Source organism: Danio aesculapii, chromosome 25, assembly GCF_903798145.1.
Source record: "Danio aesculapii chromosome 25, fDanAes4.1, whole genome shotgun sequence".
Lineage (NCBI taxonomy): Eukaryota > Metazoa > Chordata > Actinopteri > Cypriniformes > Danionidae > Danio > Danio aesculapii.
In genome coordinates this window covers 18,965,940-18,990,896 of record NC_079459.1, presented here as the reverse complement: position 1 = coordinate 18,990,896, position 24,957 = coordinate 18,965,940, and the positions used below count along the sequence as shown (strand labels likewise).

Below are 24,957 nucleotides of genomic sequence, written 5' to 3'. Positions count from 1 at the left end.
GGCCTCTAAATGGAAGGAATTTGGATCCTATTTTAACATCAGGAAATTAAAAAAAGAGATTTATTGTCTTTATATAACCCCAATCTGACTGTGGACACACTATACCCACACAGTTTTTTCCAAACAGCTTACAAAAGATGATTTTCATCATATGTGCCCTTTAAATTCCTATGGGGAAAAAATGAATGGAGGAATACATTGAGAAGAAACACTGCTGTAATAATGTAAGACCTCTAATGGATAATTGTATTTAAAACACATTTATTTGAATTCTATACTCCACCTCTTCAAGATTATTTATTGGTTTGCAAAAGAACATCCCTGTCACTGTCAACTCAGCAGGGATTATCTCAATCTAAATACGGGATCCGAATAAAGATTGCAGTCTATTTGCAGGCTGCAGTCACTGATTGGATTGAATATGGATTGAGCATTAAACATTGAGCTCATAAAGCATTTCCTGCCTTCGCTTTTATTAAAGATGAGCTTATCAACCACGAGACCCTAGTTTAAATGAGCATTTTTTGGTTTCATTTCAAGCACATTTTGACCCTTCGCACAATGGCGCGCGCGCACGTGTTTGGGCGTGAACGCGCCCACAGTCTGGACTGGCGTCTGGTCAGACAGTCTGCAACTCGGGAAGAAGCGAATAGGAGGGGCGTGAATTGGGGATGCCACAGGAATGATCCATTAACCCCGCACAGCCCACATCCGCATGTATGGATTAGTTTCCCCCGAAGTGTAATCCATCATCTTTATTGTATCCGCGCGCATTGAACTTCCTTCAGTATCTCCGACTGCTCACATTCACTTTGCACGCGGAGCACATGACGGTGAGTTCAAAGATTGTTACCGTTTGCGTGGAGTCTGAAAATAAATCGGGGTTTAATGTAATGTTTCGTTTTCCCTCGGATGAATGGTGCATTGTTGCGGTGTTTATAAATAACAAACGTGCCATGTTCACCACAAGGTACATTGAGTACCCAGTGCGTCAATCCAGCCATGAATAACTTACAGCTAATACTGATGGAATATGTGAGCAACTGAAAATGATGCGGATTGTTTGATCACTGACTATGTTTACTGTGCGTTTAAGCGATATTGGTCAGTCCAGCGTGGAAAGAGATGCCCTTTCCTCTCAGATATCCTTCTCGGGTTTTACCCAGACGTTGTCGTTTTACCTGTCTGCACTTTAGAAAGGGAAATGGACTCCTCCTGCTCCGGTAAAACACCGTGGCGCGTGTTCTGGCACGTTCACCGAACAAAGGGAAACTGACGCGATGCTTCAGGGAAAGTGGAACATAAAGCAAAGTCACGTATTTAGGTCGAGGCTGTTGAGATGCGTCTGTGTTCTTTTAGGAGCCTAGAAAAAGCTCTTACGGCCGCGTGGGCAAATGATGACAGCCTGATGCAAGACAAGTCTTTTGTTGTAGTAGCCTATTTCTTTTGCGATGCTCTTTTCTAGATGCCCCGGCAGGGGGCGCGAGCTGTGTTGTGTTGCTGAGGAACACATGGAGAATGAATAACGTAAACAAGCACATCGATCCGTTATTTAACGGCAACCGAGATGAATGAGACGGGCGTTACGGAATTTTCGGTGAAAAAGAGTTCATATTTGTACAAATTGGTTATAATACGACCTAATTTTCTAGAGTTTTTTGCCATGTGCTATCATTGCGGGAGTTTGTAAAATTTAAAGGGAGAGTTCTGCCAAAATATAATTACATTTTTTGCACACACACCTCCTCATTTCGTTCAAAACGAAATGTTTTAAAGACTGTGTTGGCCACCTTTATCTTTGAAAAAATATTAAATGGAAACTGCTGGTGCTGCTGTCAAACGAATGACCCCATTCAGACAGATTCGTAAACAAATGGATAAACCGACGTTATTTAAACGGTGTTTTGTTATTTCATATGAAGTAACATCGCAGTGTTTCTTACAAGCGATTATGGATGAATGTCCATGTGCCCCTCATAATGTTTAATCAAATTAATTTCCCCTCTTGCCATACAAAAAGAAAATCCTTTCTTTATGACGTGTACACTGGCGTGAGGGTGGAGCAACCTGTCACTCACATCCGAGATATTACAATCTGAAACAAATCAGTATTATTCCAAGGGTGGTTTTAAAATAATATTACTTGTATCCTTTGCTTGTTTGATGATGCAGGAAATATTATTTCGTTAGAAAAATTTATAACATATCACAGTCCCAACTCCTAAAGAATTTAACAAAGCAATATCGCCCGGTTTAGTTCACCTAGTTAAAAGTCACTCTAGATTTAATCCAAGGAGCCCAGTGTATATTCTCCTTTGCTATTAGAATGTGTTAGTCTGTTAGATAAGAAGTGTAACAATAGGTTTGTGCGTCAAATTTTTCAATTTAAAAGGAAAATTTCTACTAACGGAAAGTTTTACTGGATGTCCTTGGTTGAGTGTATAGACTGGCTTTTACCTGAGAAATATTGCATTTCCAACAAAGCAAAAGAAATGCATTATAAAATTTGACATAAAATTTATCCAGTAAATTCTAGTATTTCTAAATGTTTGGACATTGACAACTCCTGTTCCTTCTGCAAACAAGCAGAGGAGATATTAGTATGTATGTTTTTAATTGTCCAATTTCCATATATTTGATTCTGCCAATTGCTTTTGTCTAAAATACATAATTTTTTATCATAATAACCCAAAAGATAAACCCCTGAAACACATTATAATTTTTTTAAATATTTTATATGGCAAATTTTTCATTCACAAACATAAATTCGCAAATTATTACCCACCCTTTGCTAATTTTCCTAAAATCACTTCGTCTTATTAAGAATAAACAAACCTAAGATTCCTCAATTTTAGTTGCTTTGGTTGTTTAAGTGTCATTGTAATTTCATTTATTTGTGTAATTTTGTTTGTTTAATTTAGTAATTATATTTTCCCTTCCTGTCTAATGATGAGTTATTTGTATGCATATGTGATTATATTTTTTCTTATGACTATGTATATTATTGACATTTTAAAGATTTATCTGTGAACTCTTGGACTTTCTGATGTTCTTATCAGTTCAAGCTATAAAAAACAAACAAAAAAACCTGTCACTCACATGAGTTCAGCAAAATGTGAACCGCACCAATCCTGTTAATTCTAGAAAGACAAATCAAATCTTTTTTTATTCAAGAATCATTTTGAAGATGTCAAAAGATATCACAATTTCAGTTTTATGCCTACTTTGGTGGGTGGAAGGTCACCTTTTTCAGCAGTTTGCTTTTCATCCATTCATGCTTTAGTTAGATTAAATTACATATAATTTATTAATTTTTGTGTATTAATTGATAGCATTTTGAAGAATAATAAGATGATTCTGACCTACAGTAATCTCTGATTGGCTATTTCAACAGACCTGTAAAAAGGTGAATTTACCTGAATGATGATAAGTTTGCATACCTGGTTGTTTGACCAATAAATGTATGATGAAAGATCACATTTACTGTTTACTGCTTAAAGGCACAATATCTAAGATTTTTTCATTACAATATTCAAAAAACATTGTGATATATTTTGCTGACCTATGCACTTCCATTATCCCAAATGTTTCAAAGAATGTTCACTCTAGTGAAATAAACAATTTTAACAAGTAACACGGACCGAGTCCTGTGTCCTCATTCTAATGAGGTCAAACATTCAACAAATTTTGGTTAGGTTTTATAGAAAACAGAAAATCACCAAAGATGCTTTAATATGTTGTGCGTTTTATTAGACTGCACAGAGCAGCATCATAACAGAATCCTAAACTGTTTTTAGTATGATAAAATAGCTCTGTAATGTAATGAAGATCACAACTCCCATGATTCCACACTCAGTCACGACATTATCAAAATACGCTCTTATTTGTCAATAGACACTGTCTATTCTCAAAATAAAATATATTGTGTTCAAAAGGGAAAAAAGTTTTAGTTTTTTACTCATTTAAAAAGAATATATTAAAGAGTAGTAATCACAATATTGTGAAACCGTGATACTTTTGTCCAAGGTTATCATACCGTCAGAATCTTATACTGGCCCATGCCTAGAATGGATGACGCATTTGCTGCAAAAGTGCAGAATTCATCTCAATTGCATCTACGGCACAAGTTCAAATAAATGATCTCAAGCAAAAATATTACGTTAGGAAAAAACATCCTATGAGTAAACTAGAGCAAGTGATGTGGTGCTCAGTGTTTGGTGTAAATTAGGGCTGGGCGATTAATCGAAAGGTAATTGAAATCGACATTCAGAACCTATAATCGATCAAAGTTTTCCAAGTCAATTTTTTCAGTTACTTTCCCTACCATGTGTGGAGTCACATGACCGCATTCTGTTAAGGCTGATTTATGCTTATTATATTATTATTTATACTTCTTATATTTTTATGATTCTGCCAAGCGCACACGTACAGTCCAGCGCAGCCTTCACATACACGCGCACCTCTCAAAAAAAAACGTAGTTACACATCACAACTGTTACAACTACATGTTACTATCACAAAACCTGTCACTATATGTAACTTGTAAACTATAAGGTCAAAAACATAAAATAAATAAAATAATCGTTCATTAATCTTTTATTAATAGAGATTTTGATTTTAGGCCAAATTGCCCAGCCTTAGTGTAAACCCAGGATTACGTTGTCTATTAGTAGCCTTTATAGGGTCGCACACCAGATGCGCTGCTCGGCGGCTGCACGATTCTGGCTAAAATGAGAATCACGATTTTGTATATGTAAAATAAAGGTTAAAATGAGTAGGCTATTATGATTATTAATTCTCAAACATATAGTGAAACAACAGTTATATTATTAGGCCTATATATAGGTCTACTGATGATTAAAATGCTAAATTTTATATAGACTTGGAATGGTGGACTTGACTAGACTTTAACCAGTTAAACTCTGTGCTGTCATTGACTTGCTCTTTAAGATTTAAAGGGCTGGCATTGCACCAGACCCCCTAAGTGGTTTCGTGTGAAAGTGTAGAAGCTATATTTTATGCACATATGCATCACTTTGGTTTTTATCCTACTGTACAAAGGTTATTTACACTTAAATACACAGTATTTTGGATACCCGAGCTGGGTATTGAACATTGGTTCATTTTCATATTTTTCATATGGTTCATATATGACACATGTACAAGTTATAGCTCAAATGAAAGCCTTTGTCGGTGCCTATACGGTTCTTTTTACTGAATTATATTCTAATATCAAACAGTTGTCGAATGAATCGCGGTGTTTCCATGGCGCAGAAGTGAAAACAATACATTTATGATCAATAAGCAGCCCCAGATAGCACAGACAGCTGTCATCTCTTACCTTATGCAGTGGGCTTCAGGGCCATTTCTCCTCTGTTTTTGAGGTGATGTGCATAAGTATTCTTTTTATATGTCTGAAGTGATCCAAACACAGTGAATTATGTTTGATCAAACAAAAGAATAGTGAAATATGAAAACAATGATCGGTCCCTGTGGCTTGTATAGCACCTCTCATCAGTTGGAATGCAATAACTTTTGCATAGATTATGGTAGAGACATTTTTCTTTTTTCCTATGATTACAGACATGTGCAGGAACCACCAAAATTAATTACAGCAACCTAGACCACACAGAACCTAAAAGATACACTTTCAAATTTGAGTTTATAAAAAAAAAATACAAAAAGCACCTCTTTTTTAGGTGTTTATTATAACACAGACAACATATACAGTTATTTTAACACTTTCAATAGTGTTTTATGAAAATTCAAAGGGTTTTCTTTAAAATGATACCAAATTTTTGCATTTACACCTCTGCATGTGGATTTGGGAAGCTTTTAAATTTGGGTAGGCAAAATCCAGGCGGAAATCCCAAAATAGCACTGGAGTTTAAGTGGTTAAATATGTCCTGGTCGTTAATGTCAGTAAAGTGATGACATCAGAATACAACTATTCATAATTCTAAAGTTGAATTATTATGTTTGAGACATATGCTTGCCATTTGTCATTGACAACATTATTAGACCATTTTCTTTCACTGGTAAAGTCAGACATTTGTCATTATCAGATTCCCTCGTGCATTATATTCAGCATTATTTAGGCTAGAGTAGTTATCTAATCTAACTCTAATATGCGATATGATCATTTAAATGATGTGCTCGCCGGTTTCACTTTAACTGGCGAGTGCGCTCATGTCATGGCTGCTGCTGTCACATTGAGGAAAAAAAAACATACATGGAAATCATACTTCCCGCGTGGCTTCCAAACGATCGCTCTGTGCAACAAGCTGAACTTTATTTACAACTTAATTACTTGTTATTCACAGCCTTTGCAGGTTCTGTTCACTAAAGTATACATCATTCGCGAGCACGCATGCATCCTCTTAGTAGTAAACAAACAGTGTGTCAGCTCATGCTCGATTTCGCAGCCACGAGTACATCATTACATTTAGACAGAAATCACATTTTTGGGTAAATTATACCTTATAAATATAGTTTGTGACACTTTTAACGTATTAAAACAACGTGGAGACTTGTGTGACCGTCTTTACGCTTCTCCCGAAAATGAAAATATAATTGGCTGAATCGTAGAGATGCTGAATTAAGATCGTGTGGGGGGTCGAATCAAAATCGCGATCTTTTTTCGATTAATCATGCTGCCCTAGTACCCACGCCGGCGCCGCAAGTCGTGGCTGTCCGCGGCGCCCAGCTATGACTCAGGACACTGTTCATATTTCTGCCGCGCCATCTAAATAATTTCATATAAAATAAAGTTTGAATTTGTGTCTGGTGTGCGATACTTCAAATTGTTATGTGTGCGCCATGACGCAGCACTGAGCGGCAAATCCGGAGTAAGGCCCTGTCCACACAAACAGGGATTTTCAAAATCAGTTTTTTTTAATGCGGTTTGGCCATTTGTCTACACGAAAATGCCATATCAGACGACTGAAACTGAAACTTTCTAAAAAGGCTTGGTTGAAGATTTTGCAAAATTTTGGGTACAGTGTGATCATGTGGACACTACAATCAGTGTTTTTGCCTCATGACACGAGCATGCGCACTGTTTTGTCTTTTTTGATTGGCCAACATGGCTAGGTTCACACCAAACGCAGACGATTCGATTGTGAATTCCACATGTTCACAGCAAATGTATCACATATTCTGAGTCGCTCGCACCATGGAACCATAATACGTATCAATTAATTTGTTTTGACTTGTATGCAATGTACGCATACAAATACTTAATTCAGTGTTTGGTGTGAGCCCAGCATAAAAAGCTTTTATCGCCACCTATTGGCTCGGCATGCCCTCGACATGCAAACAGCTTTTGTGTTTTCATGTGGACAGAGAGTTTTTTTTCCATGAAAAAGGCAGGGAAATCTTAATTTATAGAAACACATGGCCGAAATGTGTCGGATTCAGACTGACAACTCAATATTTTTTCAGCACAAAACCATTGGGGATGGGGTGTGGGTTAAATGTATATTTATATTACCTTATTGTTTTTGGTATAATTTAGCAGGTCAAGCTCCCTGGAAATCAGTTCAATCTGTCTGACAGTTACAATCCTGCTTTAACACACTGCTCATTATGTCTCCTCCTTGCTTTATTTGTGTTATCAGAAGCAACAGAGATGTTCTGAATGAAAAGAGGATCTGGCAGCCTTTGGATAACAATGCTGGAGAACTTGAGCGGAGGCCACAGCGATCGACCCTCCTCTAGATCCTCCTCCTCCTTCAGCTTCTCCAGCCTGTTCCCTCTGCCGCACCGCCTTCACATGGATGGAAGCAGTCATCCATTCAGGAGGTACAGCAGATGTTGCGAACGGAGCCATTAACACATTCACATCCGCCTATACATACTCACATCCTGTTATTTGTTTGTGATGTCCTGTGGTTTCCTTTGTTAACTTCTACCCTAAACAAGCCACATTCAGAAATATACCAGTGTGACCAACTGTTGAGGAGACCCTGTTTGTGTTTGTGATGAAAAACTGACTCATTTCCCGGAACCAGAAGGAGTTGAAATGAATGTCAGATCAATGAGTGTTGACAGGAGCTGGGGGAAATGGATCAAATTTTTCCAGGCTAAAATCAATAGACAACTGTCAGTGCCATACATGATACACGCTATGAAAGCTAATAGATTTATTGATTTTTTTTATGTAAGAATATGCAAGCAAAATACTGTTATCATTTATTATTGCATTATTATTATTATTATTATTATTATTATTATTATTATTATTATAAGTAAATGTTATATGCTGGGCAGATTAATCGCATACAATATAAAGGTTTGTATTTACATAATATTTGTTGTGAACTGTGTATAATTATTATCTCTATATATAAATACAAAAAGATTTTAATCTGCGATTATATATTGTGATATGTATAGAACTTAACTTCAAGAGTTGAATAATTATTTGTATTTGAATAATTTTAGATTGATTGGGACGATTCTGTAGCGGAGTACATATGCTTAAAATATAAAAAACAATCTACAAGCGTAGAGACATTCAATAAATAAAAAGATACAAATTAAATAAACAGCATTTTATTGTTTTCCAATGAGTTGAACTGTATTCCGGTGTACAGTAATTGAATAATCAAATATAAGGGCCTCAAAAAACACTTGCAACATGATAAATTATAATTGAGACTATATATATATATATATATATATATATATATATATATATATATATATATGTGTATATGTGTGTGTATATGTATGTATATATGTATGTATGTGTATATATATGTATATATGTATGTATGTGTATATATGTATGTATGTGTATATATATGAACAATATACATATAAACAAATAAACAAAAATCTTAAAAAATATCTAGTAAAATATTTACTGTCATCATGGCAAAGATAAAAGGAATCAGTTATTAGAAATGAGTTATTAAAACTACTATGTTTAGAAATGTTGAAAAAATCTTCTCTCCATTAAACAGAAACCATGGAAAAAAATAAACGGGGGTTAATAATTCTGACCGCAACTGTATATATTTGTTCTATTGTATTTTCTATTATAAATGCATTAAATAGTTCAATCTAAATAAATATACACAAATTGTTTGACTATATGAACATAATACTAAGTATACTGTTTTACCTAAATATTATATAAATAAATTGTATTGTATGGTTTTATATAAATTATATTATAAATATATATCTCTGCAACGTTCAGTTTTAGTACAACCAACAATGAAACAAAGCTCATGATTTTGATGTTCAGCAGCTCACACTGAACAGGAGCCGCCGCCTGTCACTCCCTTGCACGGGGAGTGAGAAAGAAAAGGGAGTTTTTGTGTTGCATAACCATTAAACAAGATCAATGTATCCTTGTGTGTGTGTGTGTGTGTGCATGTATGCGTTTTACAGAGAGAGAATGAGTGAGTGAGGAAAGGATGGAAATGTAATGTCAGGAGGAAGGAAATTGATTGCTCAACAATAAAACTGTAGTTTCCTCCATCTGCATCTGTCAAGCTCCTCCTCTTCTCTCACTTGTTGTTGTTGTTGTTGTCGCTCTAGACTAACTGTACTGTACGTGTGTTTATTGCTCTCTTTGCACCATGAGGACTCTGTACCGGCTGAAGTTGGTCAGTTCTCCAAATCTGAGTCAGCTGGGCAAAAATGAGAAGGCTTCACTGGAGGAGAGAGGATCAGGTCCAAACGCCACATGGAACAGGTTAGTGGGTGTTTAATAGGCAGCTTATTTCATAACAGAGATGCACATTTATGATTGTCACTAAACTGGGCTGTTTTTCACATCCAAAGCAGTACTATAGAAAAGTATATTTTAATAGTAATAAGTCATATTTGATATAGTTTTTTGCTAAATTACTTAATTCAGTTTCTTTTCTCCCCTATAAATAATATATATTTTATATTACTTAAAACATGTTATTATTATTATTATTATTATTATTATTATTATTATTATTATTATTATTATTATTATTATTATTATTATTATTATATTGTTGATGTTGTACAATTATAGTAAATATAATATTGTTTTATTAATTTGTGTTCATTGTATGCCAGTTAATATAAAATATAAAATTTTATCCTATATAGTACATAATTATAGTATATAAAGCATAAAATAGAAAATATTAATACGTTTTTAGTTTACTCACTAAAATTATAATTTTTAAAAAACAATCATTTTTCAACGTATGTTTTATTTAACATAATTTTTACGTATTTTATTTTACTTAATATTTTACATATTTATTTTAATAATATTATTTTATTAATTGGAAACAAATTTAGACTATTTTTAAGCTGATTTGTTTTTGTTTTGTTTTTACATTGGTATATTATTTTAATCATATTTCTTTAATCTTTACTGTAATGCATCTGTGTTGTTTTACTCTTGTTTGTTTGGTATCCTCTTTGCTTTTCATACTTAATTAATTAAAATGCATCTGTTTGGAAAAAGTGATCTTATTAAAAAAATGGCACACAGAACAGGCTTACATGTGTTTTATTTGCATGTCATAAACATCTGTGTCCGTCATTTTATTGCAGCATTCACAACGCAGTTATTGCTGTTTTTCAAAAGAAAGGACTGGCAGACAATGAACTCTATACACTCAACGAAGGCGTGAGGTGAGTAAAAAAACAAGAGACTGAGCTTATGTTTATTTTCATTAAAAATGGATAGTAGGTTTTGTGAATAATTAATTGTAGTATAATAAAGTTGTCTGTGTGCAGCAGTGTCTAAAATGTAAAATGTCTGAGGATCACATTATCAGGACTGAACAGTTGTCAGAGGACGCATGGTTTCAGTTTGCTGTTACGTAACTATTAAAATTGTGAAGCAATAACAACCGCAAAAAAAAAAAAAACGTATTTCACCCCAAAATATAAGGAGCTATATTTGATATTTTTTTTATCCTAATTAAGTATGTTTTCCCCCTTATTATTGTTACAGCAAGTCTATTTTACTTCCTAATATTTGAAACCTTATTTTAAATAAAGTAATGCTTAGGTTTATGCCAGAACTGTGTATATATTTATTTATTTATTTATTTCTATATATATATATATATATATTAGTATTATAATATATTGTTTGTGCTTTGATATACAGTGCTCAGCATATATAATTACACTCCTCACAAATCTATCTTTTCATATCAAATTCATATCTTTAATAGGAACCTTACAATTTTATATTTGTGCATATACATTAGATTAGTCAGTACTGAAGCCAAATCTGGAGCTAATCTAACAAATAACTTACGATAACGGTTCAAAAACTAGTACAGCCAATTTTATATGTTAGAGAAAAATATTAAATACAAATTTTAAAAAAAGAGGAAAAAAATCAAGAGAAGCAAAACATTTAAGAATTTAGTTGAAATTTTTTAGGTTGTAATTTTTTTTGCAATATTTTGCTTGAATTTAATTGTATTATCTTTCAATTTCAAAATCTGTTTTGTTTAAATCACAGATGCCAAACTAGGGCCCTTGGTAACCTTTGATTTGACCCGCCAACCAATCAGAGAATAGATAGACAAATGATGGGGAAGGTTGGGGCGAATCCCTCAAAACAGAAATCGACTGTCATTTATAATTTTACATAATCTTTTGTTTGTTTGTTTATTTGTTTAATTGCTGAGCTACAAAAAAGCTAAACTAAAATTCAATGTTTCAATTAAATGTGAATAAATCAGATTTTTAAGAGGTCATGAAACCCTAAAACACATTTTCTTTTAGATGTTGACCGATATATATATATATATATATATATATATTCATTGTGTTATAAATGAGATTGTTTCAGTACATTGTCAAATGTTATATATATATATATATATATATATATATATATATATATATATATATATATATATATATATATATATATATATATATATATATATATATATATATATATATATATATATATATATATATAAATATAAATATATATATATATATAAATATAAATATATATATATATAATCACTGATACGATTAAAGTATTTTTTTTCTATATTTTTTTTGCGGACATGGCAACTTAAATGTAATACAGTTTGGTATATTTAGCGTCGGCCCATACACGTTATACACATTGTGTATAATTATATATGTATATGTGTGTGTGTATATATATATATATATATATAATAAACATCATTATTATTCAAATTTTAATAAAATTTAAGAAAAGCATAGAAAAAATGTATATTTTTGGAATTACATAAAAGATTTTTACATTATTTCAAGTAAATACTGTTTCTTTCATTTTTAATTGTAATTAATGTGAAACACTGTAAAGCACTGAAATAGAAAAGCAATTTAAATACTTGTAATCATTTATTGCAATATATTACACAATAGTACTGTTTTACCTATTTGTGAGAACTACATGTACATATGTACAGTGCTCAGCATATACAAGTGCACCCCCACAAATCTCTCATTTAAATTAATATTTTCTATAGGAAGCTTTACAATATTAAATTTGTGCATATACATTAGATTAGTCAGTACTGAAGCCAAATCTGGAGCTAATTTAGCAAAATAGTTTACCGTAATGGTTTAAAAATACTAAATAAAAATAGCAAATATCAAGAGAAACAAAAAATATATACAATTTTGTTGAAATGTTGTAGTTTGTAATTTTTATTGTATTATTGAAATGTCCTATCTTTCATTTTCTAAGGATGTTCTGTGCCTAAAATAATATTTTAGTAAATATATCTGTTTAAGAAACAATTTTAGTTTAAATGCACCAATATATATATATATATATATATATATATATATATATATATATATATATATATATATATATATATATATAGATAGATAGATAGATAGATAGATAGATAGATAGATAGATAGATAGATAGATACATAGATATAACCCATATTCACTGAGAAATTCATAAAAATATTCATTTTCAAAATGAGGTGTGCTCAATTATGCTGAGCACTGTCAATAATTTCAAATCAAATGCTTGTTGTGAAAAATTTGTCTGTAATTTCTCTCTTTTTCTTCAGGCAGCTATTAAAAACTGAGCTGGGCTCGTTCTTTACAGAGTATCTTCAGGTGAGATTTGTTCTGATATGTCTGATGTGTTTGTTAATTGTAAATAAAGTAATTTCCTCTATGTTTTTTTATTATCAGAATCAACTTTTAACTAAAGGCATGGTCATTTTACGGGACAAAATAAGGTTTTATGAAGGTATTTCTTCTATTTTAAAAACAACACATTCTGATACAATTGTACCTTTTATTTATACAATTTCAGCATTATACAGTATTTCACAAACAATGCAGACACCTTTTTTTTTCTTCTTCTTCTGGATAAAAAAAAAATAGGTCAGAAGTTACTGGACTCTCTGGCTGAGACATGGGACTTTTTCTTTTGTGATGTTCTCACCATGCTTCAAGCCATCTTTCACCCCGTCCAGGTACAGTCCAGTCATACTGTGAAATAAGCTGATAGACAGCAGGTACAGCAGTCGTGTGAACTAGATATCTGGAATTGACCAAACATTAGTATCGTGGTATTTTTGGTTTAAATAAATGTAACATAAAAACCATTAATAGATGACAACATATGCCTGTCATATGGGGTCTTTACGTGCTATCAGAAATGCTGGACTTCCCACTTATGAAGTTGTGAATTCAACCCTGTGTTGTTGTTAAAGTATAAACCATATAAACACTTAACCAGAACTAGATCATCAAAAAAAGTTCCAGAATTAACCCGTTCACACATACGGTCACACGGTGTGATTTGTAAATATTCTGAACTATTTTTGTTATATAAACTGTTGTTATAGAAACTAGCAATGTTGTGTCAAATTTTTGTTTGTTTGAGCTACTGTAGGATTCGCTCGCATGCAGATTATTGGACAAATAACACTTGCTTAAATTATATTAGTCATCTATAACATGTTATACAGCAAAAGCCTTTACTTTTTTTGCTTTCATAACCATTAAAACTGCATTATAGTAAACTTCATCACACATTCAGTCCTTTGATTTATTAAATTTGACATTTGTTTTGCAAAGGGAGTGACAGAGGCCACGTTTACACTGTCAGGTCTTGATGCCCAATTCCGATTTGTTGCCTATATCTGATTTTTTTGGCTGTTCGTTTACTCGTTCTTGTGACCCATATCTGATTCATGTTTACACTTGCCATTCAGTTTACGACGTCGCGTATGCGTAAAGGCGGGTTCTAGCATCTGTGCCACAATAGCCACAATGGAAGAAATTGTCTTGCTTTTACCGCTGCGAAATATGCAAAGTTCGCCCAACTTTAAAGGGGTGGTCTAGAATGTAATTTTAAGGCTTGGTTGTGTTTATAAGATGCAAAGCAATGTGTGCTCATGTTTCACTTGAAGGAAATCACGTTATTTTTTCATAAATCTCACTTTGATTAAATGCAGCAACTCAGCTAACATGAAAACGACAGTAATATTCCCTAGTTCCTCTGAAAAGCCTGTCCTCAAGAGGCTCTGATTGGTCATCTGTCATAATGTGCTGTGATTCGTGGATCGGCTCCACGTCACGCCTGTACAAGCACGCGTTTTTGTGCTGTGTAAACAGTCAGTCAACCTCATGGCCGCTCTCTAAAACAAAATCTGACATGTGTCTGTAACGAGTGAAAATGGGGTGTGACTCCTTTAAGAGAGATCGCCATTGTGTGTGTGTATGTATGTGTGTGAACTGTCTGTAGACACGTGTGTACGAGAAGCACATGTGCGCAGGACCGATGTTTATTTTTATTTTTCTCTGATGCTCGGATTAAGTTATTGTTCTGTAATAGACAGTGACACTTTTGGCAGAAGAATAAAGCACAAGATGTGGAATGCGACCTGTGTGAGCCTTGCATTATTTTTCTGCTGCTACACGAGTTAGGCGAGCTCTCCTGTATTTTTTTAACTCAATGCGTTACACGACGTCTTTCACATATATTTAGAATATGTATGTGTAAGTAATATGAATAGTTCAAATATCTTTTGCGAGTTCATTATAGGAGATGTAGAATGCACGGAAAAGCTGCTAATAGAGAGACACGCACGCGCTGGTGAAGAGTGTGTGTGTGTGTGTGTGTGTGTGTGTGTGTGTGTGTGTGTGTGTGTGTGTGTGTGTGTGTGTTTACAGCAGTTTGACTGAAAAATATGAATTTGTAGCTAAATTGTTAGCGGTGCCAAACAGCATTTCCCATTGTTTACATCTCTGCGACAACATACCGTTAAGGCTAGACACTGTACATGTCATGATTACTTTTAATAAAAACTCACAGGCTACAGCTTCTGCTTGTTGGAGCTGCTCCTTCGTTGAGGAAATTTTAACCGAATCCAACACTGAACAGGGAGAGATTCTGGAAGCTGTGTTTTGTCAAATCATGCTTGCTATGTATTTTATAATTCTCTGGAACATAATTAATATTGAACTGTAAGCACTTCTGTCTTTGTGTCGTGTCATTTGGAAGCCCAAATACAGAAACAGAAGAGGCTTTGTGGAAATAGCAGCGTTTGGACGACATTTCAGCTCCCTCTGCTGTAACATTACAGCACCTCTGGCAACGCCCCTTAGCTGCACAGTGTGTGTGCGCGGTAAAAGTACGTTTGTGATCTCACAGGCCCGGGAGTATTTTTTTGTAGTCCCCAAAATTCATTCATTGTAGGCTTTGCTAAGTTAACTCTGTAAAAACCAAGGTCTCTCTTTGCATTGAACTTTGAGCGTCTCACATTCAGAGATGCTGTTTATGTTTACACAGCTACATTCATATCTACTAAAGTTTAAAATATGATATCATAGTGAACCACTCCTTTAAAATGATTTTGAGGTGGAGGAGGATGGAAAGGGCCGTCGTCGCAGCTTGCGCCTATGGTTTTTATATGGTGTCCTCCACCATTCAGAGGAATTTGTGGGTACGAGAGAGATCTCAGGTCTGGTGGGAGAAAATTGTGGCGGGCTTTAATGAGGAGCAGTGGGTGCAAAATTTTAGAATGAGCACACACACGCTTTTCCTTGTACGTCATTAAACCACTGAGAAGAATCACATTGTCCACAGTTTAATGACGTACAAAACGGAATGCCTCAATAAATACGATCTTACATGACAGTCGCATTGTCACATATCTTGATTTATTTCCACATATGAAGGAGGCCTGAAACCGATCTCTGAATATCCGAATGCGTGCGTTTTGGTTTACATGGTCATTGAACGGATCCTATCTGTATCACATATGAGTAAAAAATCGGAATTGGGTGACATTTAACTGGCAGTGTAAACGGGGCCATCGTGAATGATATCAGCTCACATATTGCTCAAACAACAATTAGAATATTACCGTAAACTATAAATCCATTAAGACTGAATGTGTGTGCGATGTTAATGTTCAGGGGAAGGAGCCGTCAGTGCGTCAACTGGCCCTGCTGCACTTCCGAAACACCATCACCCTTAACATGAAGCTGGACGAGGCTCTGTCCAGACCACGAGCCCGGGTCCCACCCTCCATCATCCAGATGCTTCTGGTATTACAGGTATCAAAAAATTCCAGCCGTTCTGTCACAAGCTACACCCAAAAATCATAGCATAGTCACTACATGACCTGTCTTTGCAGCAGTCGCGTCATACTGTGTGAGACATTACTCATAAGCTTTGTGCATCTCAAGTTAAATGACTATAATTGTTGTTTCAAAAAAAGGATGAAGTCAAAAATGTGTCATCTTTACATCTTACAGGGGGTTCACGAGTCTAAAGGTGTGAGCGAAGAGTACCTGAAGCTGGAGTCTCTCCTTCAGAAGGTGGTGTCGCCATATCTGGGCACACAAGGACTGTGTTCACACGAGTGTGGAGCTTCTCACTGCTCCTGCTTTATTGGTGAGAGAGGAGCAGCACTTTGGATATACAATATAGCATATTTTAATACAGAAATGACATATACTTTACTTTGGATATATTAGTTTTAACCTGTTAAACCTGTTTTTTATTACTAAAAATATAAAAAAAAAGTTTATTTACTTGAAGCCGTTTAAAGTCATTTGCACGATTTTAGAATATATAAAGTTTAAAAGGATAGTATTATATGTAGCAAAGATGAATTCTTATCCAATTTAATCACAAAATGTCATTTTACTTCTTTTGGTTGTATTAGGTTTATATACTGAACAGCATAAACAGCATGGTCTTCGCTAAGCCCCACCCTCCTCAGTTACTGTTGTAACGTCTGTCAAGCTTTTGTGCCTGGCACGTCTATTGCAATACAGTATGTATGCGGCGGTGTCAGACATTATCAGGTGTATATAATTATTCATTTTTGGTGAACAGGTGAGATATCTGAGAAAGCCAGACAAAAAAGAGACTGCAGTGTGCATTACAGGGGGATATTCACCACATAATAGGCGACCGATTAGAAAATAATTTAATCAAAATTGAAGCTAAAGCCTAGCCGCCTCATACGCTAATCATTCAACAGCTTAGTTTATGCACAGCAAATTTAAAAATAATCTAATAATAACAAATTAAACCGTGATTTCTCTATTTTTAGCCTAAAAAGCCTGATAGACTATTGTTGTGCAATGAAATAGAGTTACTAACTGACGAGGAAACACGCATGGGCTTCTACATAATTTCTTCACAGAAATAAAAGGCCAGAAAGGGGAAATTGATGGATTTATGCCAAATATTAGCATCATTGACCCATAACAATGTACAGTATCTATAACTGCCAGCATGTGATTTTTTTATACTATTTTTATACTAATCAAAGTATAAATAGCAGAAGTGAACAATTGGATTTTCCCTACCGGCAAATATTAATCCGACAGCAAATATAAAAGCAGACACTAACACGATATCCAATGACTAAATCTCCAAAAGACCGGCAAAAACATTGGGGAATTGTACCTCTGACATGGACATGGGGGTTATAAATTACTAAAAAAAACAGCTGCGGTTGTGATCATATCTCCATTTTGTTCTGTTGATATGTAATCCAAATATTCGTAGCTTGAAACAGATGGAAGTATGACTGGATTGGGCGGCTTTTACGGCCCCCACATGGCTTCATCCACGCTGGCATTTCTCCCCTTGGGTTTTAGGTTTTGGAAAGGGAAAAATTCCACCATCTCATTCAAACTTTTAGGATACCGGGTATCAGATTTGCACAATCCATATGCCCAACGCTCTGGCTTGTTTCCCTCGCTCGAAAGCTTGACAGAGATTCTGTGCGTAGCTACGGTTGCTAAGACACAATTGGTGTGTGGCGGATTTTGGGTGTGGCTTAGCGAAGGGTAAATTGTTTCATGAAATTTGTGAACAGAAAGTAAATAAACTCTTCTGGTCATGTGACATTGAAACGTTTATTTAAAACTATTTATTTTTTCATTTTAAAGTTGAAAGCCAACAACAATGAATGAAATTTGAAATTTTAGACTTGTACTGGGCTAAATGCTAAGGATTACTTTTAATGACCCAGTTGGGCCAGTGGAGAAGATTTTTACTTGCCCCATTAAAATAAATCTAATTAATTATTTCTTGGCCACATATTTATATAATGTGTTAAAACAAGCCTATATAGTCTATAAATACCATAGACTGTAAAATATATGGACGTAGTATCCGTGACATCACCCATAGTTTTCTGAAGGCCGTAAATGAAGCCGCAAGTGGGCGTGGCCAACCTTTGCCATTTTGTTCGTGCATCATCACTCCAACCGGGGGTGACCAAATAAGGGCAAAGAGGCGGAGAGTGAGTGGAGCTACTGACGTTTCCTAGCATTTTGATTTGACTGGCTTTTCCTTAGGAGAAATGCTTAATACTTAATTACCTGCGACTCGTTTGTGTTCTGACCACATGTGCTTGGTTGTACACTGTTGCAATACATTGAGCCACTAAACATTGTTATTATGATTCGTTTCTACAGGAGGAACACGCATAATACTTTCCAACACTTTAAATATAGTCTGTGTTAATAAATGCAAAGCTATTGATGAAATCCAGGCATAACACTGTATGACAATGTTTCAGATGACTGTTCTAGAGCCTACAGCTAATCAATCTGTCACATTCTGTAATGCATTACAGGTCTAAAGAAAAATATAAATGATCTTAAATAAAACAAATACATTTATAGATATGGAAGATAAGTATATAATTTCACTCACCTGGGAAATAGAGGCAATTTGAATGGTTTGTGAGCACAATTAAGTGCACACAGCATGCCATATCATCTGATAATTGTAAGAAAAAATTCCAAAAAGCAATTGACTGTGTAAAGCCACACATGTATATGGTGAGTTCAGCAGCTAATCAGCCGGAATCAGCTGAAGTGACGAGACAGCAACCAGCGAGACCTAGCTGTGACTCAAGTGGCCACGCCCTTAATTATGCAGACTTAATATAACTTAATGTAAATGAAACGGATGAGTTATAAAAAAATTCACCCCCTCACAGTTTACATGAAGGGTAATATTAGCTATATGAACCAAAATCGTTCTTTGTACCAGGCTGTAAACACCTTTTTTTCTGTTGTAAAGTTGGCCATTTTAACAGTGGGCTCAATAGAAATCTGCTCTATTATGGAGCCAGGCCTAGCAGAATTTCGATGAATTGCAGTTTCAGTTACTACTGTATTAATTCACGAGGGAGAGCAGAAGGTTGCCGCTTGATAAATACATGGAGAATTTGAAAACAAATGTTATTGTAAGGAAGATAATTAACCATGTTGGTAAATAAGAGTCATAAAATAAAGTTTTGTTAAGTTTTATCGAGATGGATTGTTGTGATTGGATGGGTGTTAGCTTTATTGGGTAACTTTACATGGCCATGGCCACCCACAGGACAATATTTCAGCCCAACTTTTTAAGGCCTAAAATTTTGTTTTTGAAATTTAAGACATTTTATAACCCCACAGACGCCCTTTAATATTAGCTTTTCTTACTGTTAAATAACATGGGCTGTAAAAAAATACAATTATTATGATTAATCTCATGAATTCCAATCAATGAATTAAAAGGTACCAATACAAAAGTGTGCAAAATTTAATAATATGTAAAGGTTTTACAAAAAAACAGATTAACTACCACTTTAAACATCTTGCAAGAATTCATTTAGCATTTAGAACTAAACTACTACAACTAAATGTTCAAAAAAATAATAATAATCAATAATGTCTTGCAACTCTTTCCAGAGCGGCGTTTGCAGTATTGCTGGTCCAAATCTGCAGATCTGCCGTCCACTAACCCAGTAGTTCGCTCCAAAAGTTACAACATCCCCATGCTGACACCCGTGGCCGAGTATGACTCTGAAGTGAGCTCAGTTGGGAGCGTGGGCATCCGGCGCCACTCAGCATGTGATGTTACTTCCTGTATAGAGCACCAGGGCTATTCGGCCCTATCTGTGGGAATTGAGACCAGCTCCACCCCCAGACTCTCACTCGATCACGACCTCATGATGCGAGGAGCCGTGGGACAACCCTCACTTATTTCTCCACCCGTGTTCATCCACACTTCCACAGGGTGTCTACACGCTCCAGACGCCCAGATTGCATCATCCGAATCGGAAAAGGTGGTTTCATCGCCCCCGAGTTGCTCCTCCAGTCCGGAGACGATTGTAATGCAAGGACTGGATTCACTGGAATCGGATCCCGAAGGAATCTTCATCGATTTTTCCCACTGCCGCTCCGATTCTTTTGGAACGAGCAGGAAAACGAGCTGATTGTGACGAATCCATGATTATGATCTACCACTATTTTCTGTGAAGTAGCTGTTTCGTGTTTGTTTTTTACTGGAATTTTTATTCCAGCTTTGCGCAAAAACATTAAGGCTGCTTTAATGGGGAGAGGACTCGATTTAAAGTGATCTTTCTCATAACGTTCTAAACCCTGTGGATGAATTTTTGAAATTTTCTACATAGTTTTTTCATAGACGACTATTGATGTCGAATGTCTTCATTTAATTATTATTACGCAGTTTATTGTCTCTCGCTTTGTGTTTAAATGGGTGGTTAGATTTACCTCTATTTGGTGAATTTTTGCGAGCAAAATATTATATATTGCAATTAGAAATTTCACAAAAGATTTGGCAATGTTGGTTGTAGGCTAGAATTGACGAGGTGTCCTATTTTTTTTCCAGAGGAGTCCTGTATTTCAGCTCTGTTTTTAGTGTCTAGACTTATTATAAAAGCATCTAGTTTTGTTCCATATTTAATTCTTCATTGCTGAGTACTAGTAGTAGTCATCGTCATCTAAAAAACAGCCTAATTAATGGTAGTCAGTCATGTGATAGTATACTTTGAAGAACAAAGTGACCATCCAGTCACATTTTCAAATTGGCGTGTGTGAAGTTGCAGTTTCGTCCATCTTCAGTAATGCCTCATTTCCAATGAGCGGTGTGGTACAGTACGATTCGTTATGGGTAGGGCCAGACAGACTCTATGGACATTTTTGGCTATTTCTTTAAAGAATTTGGTAAAAAATTTATGAGGAATGCTTTTGGGAGTATCGTAACTTAATACTTAATATATTGAATAAAAAATAATAAGTTAGATCCACTTATTAGGTAAACAAAGCAAGTCTCTTTTATAATATATCTACTAAAAGACATAAAATATTACTTTACAAACTGTATTGTACATAAATCATATGAACATTTTTAACATTTGTCAATAATATTTTTGAAATTAATTTTAAACTGAATAAATATAAATGTACAAACGTTTACACAAGTAAATAAATAGACTCAATGATGGGCTAAAAATCTGCAGATTTCTGCGCGTGCAGATTCCATGTGGGCCTAGTTACTGGTCACCCTGATCAGGCCTACAGTAATTTTTCTCGACCCTTACTTATTGAGTGTGATGTTTGCCAGAAGTTGTGATTTATTTTATTGTCATTATTTCTCTGGCATCAAGAAGAAAGGCATTCTGGCCATTCACAAATCGCGTCAAGTTCATTATTTCAAATGTAGATGAGTACCAATTGCGCACAAATATAGAGAGGAAGCAGCGCGACTTGCGCTTTCCACATGTTTACATGCGACATTTCAACAGCCCCATAAACAACAATAGAGGACATACAGCAAATCCTCTTCTTGCTTGGCATGTGGCTGGTTGACCCAAGAAGACGAGTTTGTTTGAGTTTGGATCAACCATTGTTAATTGCTCCGTGCCATCAGTGTGTTATTACGGTGTTGTGTTTTGGGTTCGTATTTAAAAATGAAGCTTCCTGTGTTGCTATTCCCCTGGCTTGTTGCTCACGCAGGTGATGATTTTCTGTAAACCAATAGCGTTTAGCAGCGTGTCTAGCTCCACCCTTTTGGTATCATACTGTTGTGCTAGATGAAAAGGGTCACAAAGAAGCAGTACGGTATGCTATTTTGTCACTTTTGACAGTAGAAGTGAAATAAATATGTACCATATTGTACTGTACCGCTCAATGGAAACTAATCATAATTGAGAGCATAGATTCGCCGGTTAGAAAAGTGATTTGCTATAGTTATAGCTGGATAACATGAATAGATAATAGAAGATATGTTGAGAGAAAACATACAATTTCCTAAAGTTTACTGAGTCTCATATAATTGATCACTCTGTTTTTAAAATCACCTTAACTTTATATTTACCTCAACAAAGCCTTTCAGCAGAAAGTAAAATAACACAGAGAATCTATGCCATTTGTCCGCCCTGTATTCAACTATGAGAAAACTAGTCACCCTATGGTGTCACAATTATTATTATTTTACACAATATATGTGCATGACGCAGTACATTCCTCATTGTGTTTGCATAAAAATGAGGCAGAGGTGGGGCTTAGACAGTTCGTCGGTCTTTTCAGATACTTTTCAGTGACTCAAAAATTTACTCAAGGTGTTATTTAGCATTTTCTTGATTACTACAGCCAGTTTCAAAGAAATAACCCAAAACATCTTTAATTTCCAGTAATATGTTTAACAACGCATATTTTTCCCCTCTGTTTTAGCTTTCTGTCCACACTGAGATGGCCATTTTGTTTACAAATCCAGAGCTTTTCAAAAAATCCTTTAAATAACATTATTTCCTGTTGGCGCAGACTGAAAACAGGCTTTTGTCTATAAACTATAGTGCATCGTCACGCGAAGCAGTCATGTGACCCATTCAACGTTGACATACTGCCATTGTTTTGGCTGCTGTCCAGTTTGATACCATTGATAAAGATTAACGTCAATTTGTATGTACTTCAGATTGCATTTCTTTAATGGGATCTGCAATTGCAGTACAATTTTCATATTAATATGAGTTAATGTACACGTGTACCACGCAGCTATAAAGACAACGGAAAATGACGCACTTTCTCATATAGCTACTATGAAGTCTGTGGCTGCGTCCGAAACCGCCTACTACTCAGTAGGTACTGCATTTAAATTTAAACGTACTACTCGGCCATTAGAAAAGTACGTTCTATACAGTATGAATGCGAGTAGGAACTCGGACGTACTAAATCTGCCATTTTGTCACGATAATTTTACCCGCTTGAGTAGCGTCGCTTCACTCCCATTTATGAATTCTCTCGCGGTGCATCATGGGATAGCATAGCATGCATCAGATGCACACTTCAGAATCTCGCCGGAAGTAGTAGGTCATCTGGGTACTTCTCGCATACTGCTTTTCTAATTCTATAAAATCGGACCTACTACTCGGCTCGCATTTATTGTTTTTAGTGAACTATTATAGTATAGAAGCATATGATTTCGGGCGTAGCTAATGACTACCGATTTAACACTCTTTGTCGTGTGCTGCAATCTACAGAAAAACTAGTAATGTTAATAAATACATTTTGAATATTTTCAAGACAATATAGGCTAGTGCACTTCAGATTGTAGCTATTGTGACAATTTTAACTTTACGCAATGTAATTTGCTGCGTGTTAATCCAAATTAAACATTTTGCTTGGCGCCAGTGGTGTAGTGAGTAGTGCGTCGACACATGCACTCCGGTGCTCACGGCGACCTGAGTTCGATTCCCGCCTCGCAGTCCTATGCTGATTTTGGTCTGAAAGTGGCTCGCAGGAATTCACCAATTTGACCGCACTTTAAGTGAGCTTCACGTAACGTAATGTGCAGAGGCGACAGAATCACTAAATGTAGAAATATTGCTTCCATTTTTGTCGCGTTTGTGCACTATTTATTATCATAGGGCTTTAAACGAACTACATTTAGTGCTTTAAATCATTGAAAATCTGAGCTGCACTCTTAATGGTATATAATGAAATGATTCTCTATTAGTTGCGCTAAGGATAAAACAGTGCAGAACGTTGTACTTTTTGAACGTTGTACTTTTTTTTCATGCTTTTATGTGATGATAATGAGCTGCCAGTGAGGGAACAGGGTTTGCTGATTGAATGTGTTAACAAAAATTCCCTTTTAGTTAGTTAGTTGACATAGCTTAAATAGAGAGAGGTTATGTTAGATGTAACTGGAATATGAAAGTTGGCTTACTGGCAATAACAAGATTTTTTATAATGTGATTTTTATATAAAATGGTGTATTTAAAATATTCTTTTTAAATTTAGGAGATAATTTAATGGGCATAATTGGAAAATGTATATTCAAGAATATGAAATTGAAAGCTTAAAAATCCAATTGTGTAAAAAAAGGTACTTTAAAGAGGATTTTTGTGATTTTTGTTTGTAATTATTATGTATGGAATCTTTTTGACTTGGGTTATAAATTGATCAGTTTCTCTGTAGTTTTATAGGAGTAATTTGAGCATATCTTGCATAGATTTTTACACAGGCAACATTTTTAGACATTTAAAACGTTTACAGTGGTACTTTAATACCTTGCACTGTCATATATGAAGTCTGTACTTTGTTTCATACTGAATTTGTTATCAGCTTTCATGTGTGCTGCTGTGGACAACCTCAACAAAACTGAATTTGTAGTAAAATACTTTTATGCTTCATGTTTA

At 35.0% G+C, this 24,957-nt stretch overlaps 1 protein-coding gene across 1 annotated transcript; it reads left to right on the top strand.

Moving 5' to 3' along the window:
- Positions 1-607: 607 nt before the first annotated feature.
- On the top strand, positions 608-24,957 carry prr5a (proline rich 5a (renal)). Its single transcript, XM_056451874.1, has 10 exons — positions 608-833; positions 7,620-7,803; positions 9,599-9,709; positions 10,558-10,638; positions 13,045-13,093; positions 13,172-13,229; positions 13,367-13,458; positions 16,412-16,552; positions 16,754-16,892; positions 20,204-24,957. Exons 2-10 carry the CDS (start codon positions 7,640-7,642, stop codon positions 20,728-20,730), a joined length of 1,362 nt encoding a protein of 453 aa, XP_056307849.1. The 5' UTR covers positions 608-833; positions 7,620-7,639; the 3' UTR covers positions 20,731-24,957.